Genomic DNA, 13372 nt, shown 5'->3' with positions numbered 1-13372 from the left:
AAACCTGGATCACGGCGGGCTTCTTCTTCTCTGCCTCCTTTAGATTCTTCTCGCTTCCCAGGACTGTGGTGTACTCAACATCTAGCCCAGCGACCCACTCATCATTTGAGTTTTCGAACGTGCTTTTGAAGCGAGCAAGGCATTCTTTCACCGTTGCAGAAGAACGGGTGTAGATGATGTCGAACTCATCGCCGGTGATGGTTCTAACCTTGTACTCACCGCCAATCATGGAGATTTGGGACGCCATGTATTTGGGAGGAGGGTTAGGATTAGTGGAACTGCTGTAATGTAAAAGGACGGGACGACTAGGAGCGGTTTATCGATTGTAAAAATGCCAAGTGGGGGCGCGTGAACGGTAGGGTAGTGGCTTGCCTGGTGGATAAATGGATTCATGCACAGTACTATGGGGGCCCAATTAGATGTCATGTCTACTCGACGCCCAATTAAAGGGCTTTCGATGTCATGTCAAGCATCGGGAAAATTACAGGTGATACGAAGCTTCCGAGAGCCCTTGGATCTGAGATCGAATGATTGCATGGCGTGATTCTAGACCTATGGGTGAATATCCTATCCTGGAGGGTTATTCTACAAATTTTCAGCAACTTAGCATGCGACTGTTCGATCTCAGATCCAAGGGCTGCCAGCAGCCCATATCATGGCCGCGCCTATCACGACCGTCGCCTTGCTCGCGCGGTCGCGCCCTTGGAGAACATGGTGTGTTAGGCTACCTGATGTTGGCATATCATACATAGTCATCAATTAGTCACTCATACAACAAGGTTAGCTATAAGGTTGGCTATAAGAGTATTTTTTACTTCTCTCTATCTCTTTCTTAATAGTATTTATTGCATTTGCCAAGGAGTGACCTCTTCCAATGAAATGGTAGTCTCAAGTCATTAAAAGCATGCACACCCCACATCTCTTATTGGTTGATATGTCAACAAATAAGAAACGATGTATGCATCGCGCCTAAGTGTTTTGGGATTATTTGGTTTTCGTAAGATGACTTGCACACCTAGACAGAGGGAGTAATTAACTTGCCACATCAGACTTTATGCCTATGTGGCAGGCTTAGCACCTATACGAGCAAGTACAATAGTGGGCTATAAGCCCACTTACATGGCATTTTTGCATATGTGGAGGAAAGAGGCAAGGAAAAAATGGAGGAGTGGGCTCTCATGCAAGAGCCAGCCTCTACATGGTGGAGCATTGGGAGAGGCACCTGTATACCATGAAGGTGGTCAGGAATCGGGAGACTCATGCCAGTCATAGCGCCGTAGTTAAAATGATAAAATGGCAAGTCAAATCACAGAGCCCCACCTGTCCAGCAGTAACTCGCTGTCAAATCACACAGCCCTACATTTGCAGCAGCCTAGTCCCTCATCTTCTCGCGTCTTTGTCGAACCGACTAGGCAGAACTGCCCCGCCCTCGACTTTTAAATAGTACAGTATACTAATTTTGTATCCATGGATTGCGCCATGGAGCAAAGCCTCAAGAAAACGGCGGTACCCATGTACGGAGTATACAGCACGCCCATCACGTTCGCGTCCACCCCAGACGGTCGGTTGGTCTGGCACGCCGCTCTCCAAATGGAATGCGCATCGGCCATAGGCACACTCCCCGGGCCCGCAAGTCGGTTGAGTTAATAGAAGAGAGAGACGAGCGATAGTACTAGAGAAGTGTTGTACGGACGTTGGTGCCTGGACGATCCCTGCATGACACGGAAGATCAGTTCATCCATGCATGTGACTAGACTCCAGCAGACACGCCTGGATTGGCTATCGTCTACATATCGTGCAGGCTGTGTTGTACAGGGTTGTAGTTCCGATGAGAAATCTAAAAAAGGTTTCTTGTCATCTCGCAATATTAGGTGTCATGTGCTTCAGATCACTGAGAGGGCTAAACAACGACAACTGAGTTCCTCCAAGGCGCTGGTCATTGGGGACACATGCACGAAGTCTACTCGGCTGCCATCTACGTCAAGCCGGCTATGTTAATTAGGACATCTATCAATGGACCCCTTTTCTACGAGTTTATCTTTAATTTGAGCTTTGATCCTCGTCTAGTTTGTCCGTCGGGATTCATGTTGTCTCCTTTGGGCAGTGAGGTTATGGTTTCTTGTCATGTGGCATTTTTTCGTGTTATATGTTATAATCCGGTCCTTCAGATCAAAATGATGACAACTGTGCCTCCGGGGCACATGCATGAAGACTTCTCGACAGTCATTGACGAGATCAAGCTAGCTCCGGTAAACAAAAGAAAACTAGTACTCCACTATATATGTAGGAGCCTCCGCGCTTGCTTGCTAGTGTTGCTCTCTTCACACTGTCTCGTCCTCTCCAAATCTAAACCCGACAGCGGTGGGCACTCTCTCTCTCTCTCTCTCTCTGCTCACCGCTGGTCACAGATCCAGCCGGATCCTCTCCGTCGGGGAAGGTGAGAAGGTGCAATGTTCACGCGGACGTCCTCGACGACGGCCCTTACCCACTATCGGCGCGTCCCGATCAGCGTGCCTTGCCGTTCTCTCCCAAGCACCGCTGGCTAGGGAGGGCCTCCGACCCCTTCTTCCTCACTGTCGTAGTGTGGGCAGATCCGGCCTCGCGCCGCCCACCTAGCGACATCCCGGCGACCCTCAGGTATAACTTCCTTTGAAATCGGCCTTGCTCTACTTCCCAAGCTCCTGACGTCACTGCATTTGTATCTTTTACTATTTCCCAGGCCCCCTCGTAGATAGGATCGATCGGCTATTCGAAAGCCACCTAACTTTTGACTATTAAGAGGGAAAAGTAGTTCATGCACTCGAATCTAGTGCTACTTGGTTCAAACAAGGAAGAAAGGGGTGGGGTGGGGGAAGATCTGTTACCTGAATCTAGGACTTGGTCGAAAGAGGAAATAATGGGGGTGAAAAGTAGCAGAGACTGGTTATCCAACCGGTCTCTTGGTCTAATAGGGAAATAAAGGGAAACGCAGTACAAACTCAATATAAACCCGATCTATTGGTTGAAAAATGAAAGAAAGTGGGGACTGGGGGACAAGTCAATAGAGTATGTCCAGCACTAGATTTGCTAGCCTCACACGGTATAAGGTGGCTATACCAAACAAAAATGGGACCAAACCAGATATCTTGTTCTGGTGTTTGTTGCCCCGAGCCACTCTTATGTAATGCCACTGGTAAAATGTAGCAGTCCCACTATTAAAAGTAAGGACACGTTAAAACAATGTTGTTTTCAATGTAATGCCTCCAGTAATATGAATCAATGGCACTTTTTCATGTCCTGCTAAATTTCCCATTAAGATAAGTTGCTTCCTTTCGTTAGAAATGCAACTGTCCTGGTCCACTTACTCTCCCGTGCCCAAATACCGACTCTGTAGCAGTTGTTAATGTAATGTTGCTGGTAAAATGAAGCAATGGCACCATTAAAGTAATGTCGTATTTAATGATTGTCATAGTTAATCCTAATGCCCACACTAATATCTAGCAATGCTGCTGCTTTAGAAATTGCTACTGTCCTTGTAGGATTGCCATTCAGATAAGGAACATGCTTCTTTTTATTTGATGTATGTTTCATCACTTGTTTGTCACCCTCCTTTTCACCTTTTTTGTGCAAACAAAGACATACATTTTACGCTTGATCTTAATTGAACTGCATAAATCTCTCCCTAATAATAAAGCACAGATTAAGTCTCCGGGTTCAGCGTCACGGCGCTTTTGTAAAAGAATCCCTGTAGTTTTTGACAGTTCAACCCGCAGTCCTCATGTTAGTAACCCAAACCGTTGCGTGTGAGATATAAAAGAAAAAAACAAGCAACCACTCCATCTGCCTCCCCGACACCTCCAACGCGTCGCCGCCTCCTGCAACGCCCCACCCTGCCTCACCACGCGCCGCTGGCCGCCGCCGCCCACCCCGCTGGCGCGCCTACCCCTACCCCGAGTGCCCCCACACCCGCAGCCTTCCACTGCCGGCGACCCGTGGCCTGCCACCGCCGACGACGAGGAACTGCCGGATCTCGACGAATCAGGTGGGGAATGGCGCGTAGGCAGCGAATCTGGAAGGAAGGCGGCCGGGGCTTGGAGCATGACGGCTGCCGGTGCGCCATGGCATTGGGGGGAGGGGGTGTCCCATGCTCCGGCCGTTTGTGTCCGCGCGAGGAGCTCACCCCCAAATAACTCCTCGGGCGTCCTGCGGGCCCAGGCTGGAGGCGGCAGGCCCCAGCGCGGGGAGCCCGCCGCGAGGGCAGACAGGAAGGTGCCGATTCGGATCTCCGGGTCCGACGACGCGCCTGGCGCCGGCGGGGGACGCGGGAGGGCAGCAGCTCATGGGTGAGGAGGCCCCCGCGACGCGGGGGGCCTCGAGGCCGGCGCGGGCGGCGGGAGGGGGGACTCGACGTACCAGGGCTATGACGTGCAGTGTCTGGTGAGGTGGGTGGACCACGCGCTGCCCTTCTCCCTGCTCCTCCTCGACGTCTTCATCCGCCAGCACCTGCAAGGTACGCGAATCCGCGTGCAGCACCTACCTCTTTCTTCTCTATGAAGCGTGAGGTTTCCCTCATCAGGCTATACGCCTGAATTTGTGACGCGAGTTTGGTTCGATCCAAATACTGCAGAGAGTTGCTTGTCAGAAGATGATGGCGAGTTCCTCATTCCAATTGAGTTTATATTGTGTAGGTTTCTTCGTAATGATTTGGATTACCACAGTCATGTTCAAGTCAAATGATATCTTGTGCAAGCAGACCGCTCTCAAGGTTTGTGCTTCTTAACTAGTGTGTCAACGTGCTTGTTCTGCTTCAAGAGGTTAATTTGTTAATTGTTCTGGCAAGCAGACTTCTCTCAAGGGCTTGCGCTTCTTATCTTGTGTATCAACATTATTGTCATTGTTCTAGCAGGCTACAAGGTTGGGGGAGCGACCCTGCCGTTGTCATGATGACTGCTCCTTCTGGCCGGATCGAGGCACGAAGACCTGTGGGATCCCCTCCTTCGGCAGGACCTCCTCATCTGGTGAGATTCCCTCCCCATGCCTGATGCCTCAAACCGTTCAGCAAGCACTAGCAAGAAATTCTGTTTACTGAGTAATTAAAGTATTGAATGCAAGATTGCACTCTTGATGGACAGAGAGTGGAGCGCCAGCTTCAGTTTCTCATCTGATCCCACTTCTGGACTCCATGAATGAAGTAAGATAGCAATCCATTGGTCAATTACATTGCCTCTTTTGTTTTTGCTTTGTTTGTCCTGTTTAATCCCGTGCATTAAATATAATGGTTTTTTAGTGGGCATCAGACTTGGTTCAGATGGCTTTTGTTGTGAAAGAAAAGTTGGTTTTTTAAAGACTGTACTCTGAATCTTACATCTCATACTTGACTTTTTCCATAATTTATTTAGTCCTGATGAGTGTCCAATGGTATGGGAAATTAAGGATTTGCATGAGACTGACGATTGTGATTTTGGCCCTGTCCTGAATAATTTTGGGACCGACTGGGTGATGATTACAAGCCAGTTAACTGAATGAGTCCTTCAGCCGCTGGCTAGCTAGCTATTCTTATCTTACCATTATATGTCTTCCTCAGTATTGTTTTGTGAATTATTTCTTTTTTCGAACTATGCAAGAGGACTCCATGTGATGAGTTAAGAAGATCTACAACCATTTTAGCTCCAGCAGTTAGTACACAACCAATCAACAGTGCATTTTCACGACCCAGGCTTCTGAATTCTGACTGACAGGCTCGCAGGCACAGCCACATATAATCTCACGCATTCAAAATGCTAGCTACATGAAATACGCCCAGATTTACGAGTAGAAATCCAAGGTAACACTTATCGCTTAAAAGTATTTACTTCATTTTTTATCTTCATGTAAAAAGAGAATGCAAGCTGAAATATAAAGTCTGCAGATTCCTCCTCTATGTTCAATTTTCCTAATAGGAAGAACCATACCAACAACCCTTGAACTAGATTGGTCGAAGCAGCATACATACATATTCATGTTTTACATTTTAAATTTGAAGACCAAGGCAACTCCCGTCGATTTAATTGGAGGTGAATGTCTGTTTTTTGTTTGTATTTAATCTTAGAAAACAAAATCTCATCAAGTGAAAATCCACAGGCATTGCAGTCCAATTGTTCTAAGGATTGGAACCAAAAATCCACACGCATTGCAGTCCAATTGTTCTAAGGATTGGAACCAGACGTGTGACTCAATACTGCTTGGAACATGTGAGCAAAGTTTACGTACATGCACCTTCTTGGATGATACAACTTCTCTATGTTTGTACCTCCTCGTCATTAAAACTTTGCAAACTTTATGAGTAAAAAGTAAGAAGTAATGTTCTTTGTCGGTGTCAAAACCGGCGGATCTCGGGTAGGGGGTCCCGAACTGTGCGTCTAGGCGGATGGTAACAGGAGGCAGGGGACACAATGTTTTACCCAGGTTCAGGCCCTCTTGATGGAGGTAAAACCCTACGTTCTGCTTGATTAATATTGATGATATGGGTAGTATAAGAGTAGATATACCGCGAGATCAGAGAGGCTAGACCCTAGAAGCTAGCCTATGGTATGATTGTATGTTCACCCTACGGACTAAAACCCTCCGGTTTATATAGACACCGGAGAGGGCTAGGGTTACACAGAGTCGGTTACAATGGTAGGAGATCTATATATCTGTATCGTCATGTTTGCCTTCCACGCCAAGGAAAGTCCCTTCCGGATACAGGATGAAGTCTTCAATCTTGTATCTTCATAGTCCAGGAGTCCGGCCGAAGGTATAGTCCGGCTATCCGGACACCCCCTAATCCAAGACTCCCTCAGCAGCCCCTGAACCAGGTTTTAATGACGACGAGTCTGGCGCGCAGATTGTCTTCGGCATTGCAAGGCGGGTTCCTCCTTCAAGTACTTCATAGAAGATTTTGAACACAAAGGTAGTGTCCTGCTCTGCAAAATAAGTTTCCACATATTGCCATAGAGAGAATAATATTTACACAAATCTAATCTGCTGACGTATTTCGTAGCGTGACATCACACCACGGCCAAGTCTTTATTCGAATCGTTTTACTGTTCCACCTCAGCGCGTTTAGCGAGGTGGTTTCCTTGTCACGTCTTGTTAAAGCAGAGATCGTGTCCCCTTATTTCGGGATTCTCATCAATACGGGCATGGGTAACCCAACCGCGCCATTGATTACGGCGTTTGGGAGATAAGCGAGTTTTACCAGGCTGGTGGGGACGCATAGTCGCGTCTGCCCATATAAGGGGATAAGGATCCACCTTTTCATCCACGCCTTCTTCCTCCTTTGCCTATCCATTTTCGCGCACTCGAGCTCTAGCGCCCAAGTCCGCACACCCCATCTCAACCTTCTCCAGCCATGTCCGGAGCGGGAGGCAAGTGAATGGTCTCCTCCGTCACGGAGGGACACATCAAAAAACCGAGAAAGGCCGGATACTTGTCTAATGACATTGCGCACCGGCTTCCCAAAGAGGGGCAGCTCATCCCCACCCCTAGGCCCCATGAGAGGATGGTGTTCCTCCCCCATTTCCTCCGCAGACTGGGCTTCCCTCTCCACCCATTTGTCCGGGGGCTCATGTTCTACTATGGTCTGGATTTTCACGATCTGGCCCCGAACTTTGTCCTCAACATCTCGGCGTTTATCGTCGTGTGCGAGGCTTTCTTCTGCATCCGCCCCCATTTTGGCCTATGGTTCAAGACTTTCAATGTCAAGCCGAAGGTGGTGCGCGGCACCCAGGCGGAGTGCGGAGGCGCCATGGTGGGCAAGACGCCCAATGTCCTATGGCTCGAGGGCTCCTTCATGGAGTCCCTAAAGGGGTGGCAATCGGGGTGGTTTTATATCACCGAGCCGCGCGACCCTGAATGGGTCGCAGCCCCCTAGTTCCGATCCGGACCCCCTATGCGGCTCGCCTCCTGGAAAGAGACGGGCCTGTCATGGGATAAAAAAGGAGAGCTGACCGGACTCCAAACATGCGTCCAAACCCTGGTGGACAAGAAGCTCAAACTTGTCAACGTAGTCCAGGTTATGCTCATCCGTCGGATCCTCCCGTGTCAACAACGGGCTTTCAACCTGTGGGAGTTTGATCCGACGCGGCACCGAACTCTTAGCAGGCTCTTCGACACGACGTACGAAGATGCCTGGAAAGTGCTTTTCAAGGGCGCCGAGGCCCCCGCATCCGCTACCGAGGATCGCGGATTTAGCACACAACGTCACGCTCGTGCGGTAAGCTGTTTTTACCTTTTACAGGGTATTAGTTTTTCATAGTTTGACTCCATGCAGGATCTAAGCTCCCTTACCTTTGACATGATTGGCAGGAGACGTCCGGACAGATCAACTGTCCGGCTCCTTTGCCCGAAGGCCCAGCGAACACTCGCTTGGCGAAGCTGCTGGTTCTGGCACCCTATGTGGTGCCAGAGAAGAAGGCCAAGAAGAAGGCCACGGAGACTCGAAAGAGTGCCTGGCGCCAGGAGGTGCCAGATTCATCATCCGACGACTCCAAGGCGCACTCCTCCCATGAAGGCGAGGAGGAAGAAGAGACCTCTCCCCCTCCAGCGGGGGAGGGAAGAAAAGGAAGGCCGCCCCAACTGGGGAGGCCGAAGGGTCCAAGAAGGGGAAGACCCCTCCTCCGGATTACTCCACCAACTCCGACGACGGCGAAGAGGAGTGGCCGCACAGGGCCAAGCCCCTGGCGAGATCGTAAGTATCCGGATACCAGAGTGATTCATAGTATTCCCCCATTGCACAGCTTTTCCTTACGTCGAACATGTTTATGCAGTCCACCCAAAGACTGGCTCGACGTGTCGTCGAGTGGTTCCCTGGATTCGTCAGATGTGAATTCGCTTCCGAAGGCTACCTCCCCCCATCCTACGGACGACGCCGCGGTGGCGTCCCAACAGGTTCCAAGCCAGGAGGAGGTGGTCCTGGAGGCGCCGCAAGGCGACCTCCCGGACTCCAGGCGTAAAGGGGATAGAACCCCCAAGGGCTCCGAGTCCGGCCTTGAGCCGGACACCGCGCCGGAACCTTCAACGGTTCCGGACTCCGGTAGGCAGCCTCCTTCCAAGAGGAGCAAGCCTACCGAGTCGGCGACCTCCGTCCAACCGGAGGCACCGGACAATTTGCTGGAGGTGCTTAACAGCGCCTCCATCGACGAGGAGCACCGCACTATTATGAGTGCAGTGATCCAGAAGGTTCAGTCCGCCAAGAGCGGACTGACTAAAGCCTGTGCTAGCCTTCTAACAGGCTTTGAGGTAAGTAAAGAATATGTAAAAATATTACCGCATAGACAGTAGCCCCTGATGCTTTGTTCGGCGTTCGGAAAGAAAAGCCGAATAGAGGATCTAATAACATTTGCAGGAGTCTAACATAATCAAGTCAATATGCATATGCAGGCTTCGCTGCTGGCCTCCGCCGCACTGACTACGGAGGTGGATACGTTGAAGCAAAACCTCGCGCGGTCCGAGAACGAGCTCGGCCATGCCAAGAGGCAACTCGAGGAGAAGGAAGGTAAGTAATACCTTGCGCAAGTATATAGAGAAGATGTGGTTGCAAAAAATGACAGGATCAACGTGCTATTATAGGGGCCACGACCGAGGTGGCAACCTTTAAGCAAGCGCTATCCGAGGCCGAAAACAGAGCGGCCGCGGAGCGCACAGAGAGAGGGAAGCAGGAGGCGCGGGTGGAGGAGGTGCAGAAAGAGCTCCAGGCTCTCGTGAAAAAACACGAGAGTTTGGAGCTTGACTCAAAGACGCAAGCGTCCGAGCTTGCGGCAGCCCTCAAAAGCGCGAAGTCTGCCAAGGCCGAAGCCCAGAAAGCCCTCCAAGAAATTGAAGCGATGAAGAAGATAGCGGCGTGTAAGGCATTCATTATGCAAAGCAAGCATGTGAAAGTGAATTACTTGTTACTTACTCGAGTCCGGAGCTCTCCAGGAGCATTCATAGATTTGCCCCGTAGTGCGTCTGATGCCGCTGCCTACTACCGATCCAAGGAGGGGAGCTTGATGGAGAAGGTGTTCTGGTCTCAGTATGCTGAGACCGGACACCTGGTGCCTTTGAGCGACCAGCTGAAGCAAATGGTCGAGCTCCACAAGGTTTCCGAACAGGCCATAAAGGGTCTCTTAGTTCGGCTTTGGCCTGGAGAGGCTCTGCCTGGGAGCTACTTCGGGCTGGTGAGGCGGCTGGTGGATGCCTGTCCACGGCTTGAAGTAATCAAGCGCTCCCTCTGCATCGAAGGTGCCCGTAGGGCGCTTGCCCGTGCTAAAGTGCACTGGGGCAAGATGGATGCGGAGAAGCTGGTGAAGGACGGGCCGCCGCCGGGCAAGGAGCATCGCGTCCCGGAAGCGTATAATGAGGGCGTCCTGAAGGGTGCCGCCTTATAGCGGATGAATGCTCCAAAGATGTAATTTTTGAGTAAACTCGCATTTGTGATCCTGTACGCTGAAAACTTGTTCATATGCGCTAAGCAACGCTTTTGAATTTAAAATATTACCTTCTGTGCGGCCGTTTATTAAATTTAAGAGATGGCGAGTCGTCGGCTTCTGCCCCCGTGCCACGAGTGCCGGGGTGTTCGGGATAAACATGAGCGCTCTTTTTCCCATTCTTGGGTCCATCGAGGAAGGCGCTCAACACAACGAACAAGGCAATCGGACTATAATGTTTGAACACTCTCACTTAGCCATAGAATTCTATAATTTTAAATTTTGGCGAAGCCCCTAGTGTTCGGAAGACCGAGTTCGGGGCGCTATCCACGCCTAGGCCGGACAAAGCCGACTCCTCGCTCTAAGCGGCATAAGTCTTTAGGGACTCGAAAACCTCTCGAACAGCGACCAGCTCTCGCCTCATCATGACGGTCAGTTTTAGCTTTCTCTACTGAGGTGCTTAGCCCAGCTCAACTGGGGCACAATCGCAGTAGTTCTCCTAGTGCTACCTTAGCCGATATAACGGTACGTAAGGTACCAAAACATAGGAGCCGGGCAAACCCAACTATTGACCCAAGACATGATTCGGAGCCAATGCATATAATGCTATAAGTTCGGGGTGCCGCACTTGTGAAAGTGTTCGGACTTCTCACACCGTATTGTGGGGTACTTAAGCCCCTGGCGTATTGGCCGTACCAAAGTGTATGGATGCAACATGTCATTAATGAACATATATTCGTAAAAAAGAGTAATGCAATAATAGACGGAAGCTATGCATTGTTTATTTAAAAAGGCTGCGATCAAAGCAAAACGATACAAATAGTGCAATAAGCAAAAGATGGGACTATTTAACATGTCCTTTCCAGGGGCGAGCTGCGGAATGTTATGTGAAACAGGTATACTGCTCGTTATAGAGACCACCTTAGAGTTCCATAGTGCGGCGTAGCTTTCTGCTTCCCTGGTTGTATCGTTTGTGCGGCAATTGTACTGCCGGACAAGCCTTCCGAAGAATGGAGTCCTGAAAATAAGAGAAAATTAAGAAGTCGGCAGCCCCTAGTGTGGTTTAAGCCGTGTTTCGGGCGTGCCGTGATGGTGCCCCTCATCCTGTGCCCATGGTATTTCCAGAGCGTAGTTATGTACGCGCAACACTGGTTTCGCAAGTTCGCGAGGGCTGGGGTTGGGCCCGCATTGCTACGCTTGCTCGGAACATGCCAGGCGGTCTTGTTGTAAGTTACTCCGGACGCTCTTGACGGTGCCCAGACGTTTAATGGCCGGACTGGAGAATTGCCTTGAGAGGCTGCTTTGTACTTCCGCTGCGATAGCCGCCGTATGCTCCTCCGTTCGGAGAGAGCGTTCGGTGTTTCCATTGACCGTGATGACTTCTCGAGGGCCTGGCATCTTGAGCTTGAGGTATGCGTAGTGCGGCACCGCATTGAACATGGCAAATGCGGTTCGCCTGAGCAGTGCGTGATAGCCACTGCCGAATGGGACTATGTCGAAGATTAACTCCTCGCTTCAGAAATTATCCGGAGATCCGAAGACCACTTCAAGTGTAACTGAGCCTGTACGGTTGGCCTCTACACCTGGTATGACGCCTTTAAAGGTCGTTTTAGTGGGTTTGATCCTCGAGGGATCGATGCCCATTTTCCGCACTGTATCCTGGTAAAGCAGGTTCAGACTGTTGCCGCCGTCCATAAGGACTCTAGTAAGGTGAAATCTGTCAATAATTGGGTCTAGAACCAATGCGGCGAATCCGCCATAACGGATGCTAGTGGGGTGGTCCCTTCGATCAAAAGTGATCGGGCAGGAAGACCATGGGTTGAATTTTGGGGCGACTGGCTCCATCGCGTATACGTCCCTTAGCGCACGCTTCCGCTCCCTCTTGGGGACGTGGATTGCGTATATCATGTTCACCATCCACACTTGTGGGGGAAAACCTTTCTGTCCACTATTGTTCGGCGGGCGGGGCTCCTCCTCGTCATCGCTATGCAGCCCCTTGTCTCTACTTTCGACATTTAACTTGCCTGCCTGCTTGAACACCCAACAATTCCTGTTGGTGTGATTGGCTGGTTTTTCGAGGCTGCCATGTATCTGGTATGAGCGGTCGAGTATTCGGTCCAAACTGGACGGGCCTGGAGTATTTCTTTTGAATGGCTTTTTCCGCTGATCGGGTTTAGAGCCTCTGAATCCGGCATTAACTGTCGTATCCTCAGCATTGTCGTCGTTAATGCGGCGCTTTTGCTTGTTGCGACGCTGAAAGTGCAACTATTCCTAGGTGGTTTTGGTAATTCCTAACAACATATAGCTCATTGAGCTAACATTATTCCAAGATTAATATTTCAGGAAAAGCTCAATGAATGGCATGGCATGGATGAGGAAAGTGGATCCCTCAAAATTCTAAGGACACAAAGTTTGGCTCAAGCTTGAAGCTCAAGACTCTACATTTTATATTTTAGTGATCCAAGATCACATTGAGTCTATAGAAAAAGCCAATACTATCAAAGAGGGATGAGGTGTTGCTTAATGGCTTGCTTGCTCAAAATTCTTAGTGATATGCTCCAAAATCCTTAACTACCTTCCCACATCCACATATGACCCAAACCAAAAGTCAAACTCGACATCACCGATTCTTTTTATCCGGCGCCACCGAGTTTCAAATGTCATAGCCACTGCCATAAACCCTAGGCAAATCAGTCTCACCGATACGGATCTCGGTCTCACCGAGATGGGTTTGTAATCTTTCTGTTTCCCTTCGTAACATTTCGGTCTTACCGAAATGAGCGATCGGTCCCACGGAGATTGCAATGTAAACTCTCTGTTTCCCTTTTGTAACACCTGGTCTCACCGAGATGAGCGAATCGGTCCCACCGAGTTTACCTGACCAACTCTCTCGTTAGCTTATTACCAAAATCGGTCCCACCGAGTTTGTTTAATCGGTCACACCGAGATTACGTTATGCCGTAACC

At 49.9% G+C, this 13372-nt stretch overlaps 1 protein-coding gene across 1 annotated transcript; it reads left to right on the top strand.

Moving 5' to 3' along the window:
* Nucleotides 1-4383: 4383 nt before the first annotated feature.
* On the top strand, nt 4384-6347 carry LOC119272114. Its single transcript, XM_037553693.1, has 6 exons — nt 4384-4489; nt 4668-4744; nt 4886-4997; nt 5112-5170; nt 5604-5803; nt 6100-6347. Exons 2-5 carry the CDS (start codon nt 4679-4681, stop codon nt 5712-5714), a joined length of 348 nt encoding a protein of 115 aa, XP_037409590.1. The 5' UTR covers nt 4384-4489; nt 4668-4678; the 3' UTR covers nt 5715-5803; nt 6100-6347.
* Nucleotides 6348-13372: the final 7025 nt, after the last annotated feature.

Source organism: Triticum dicoccoides, chromosome 3A (assembly GCF_002162155.2).
Source record: "Triticum dicoccoides isolate Atlit2015 ecotype Zavitan chromosome 3A, WEW_v2.0, whole genome shotgun sequence".
Taxonomy (NCBI): domain Eukaryota; kingdom Viridiplantae; phylum Streptophyta; class Magnoliopsida; order Poales; family Poaceae; genus Triticum; species Triticum dicoccoides.
This window is presented reverse-complemented; position numbering and strand designations above follow the sequence as displayed.

Excerpts from the sequence above, each read along its gene's own strand:
- LOC119272114 (XM_037553693.1), top strand. The coding sequence starts at position 4,679 with ATGATTTGGATTACCACAGTCATGTTCAAGTCAAATGATATCTTGTGC. Across the intron at positions 4,745-4,885 it reads GCAAGCAGACCGCTCTCAAG|GCTACAAGGTTGGGGGAGCG; the intron begins GTTTGTGCTTCT and ends TTGTTCTAGCAG. Across the intron at positions 5,171-5,603 it reads TTCTGGACTCCATGAATGAA|AGGACTCCATGTGATGAGTT; the intron begins GTAAGATAGCAA and ends GAACTATGCAAG.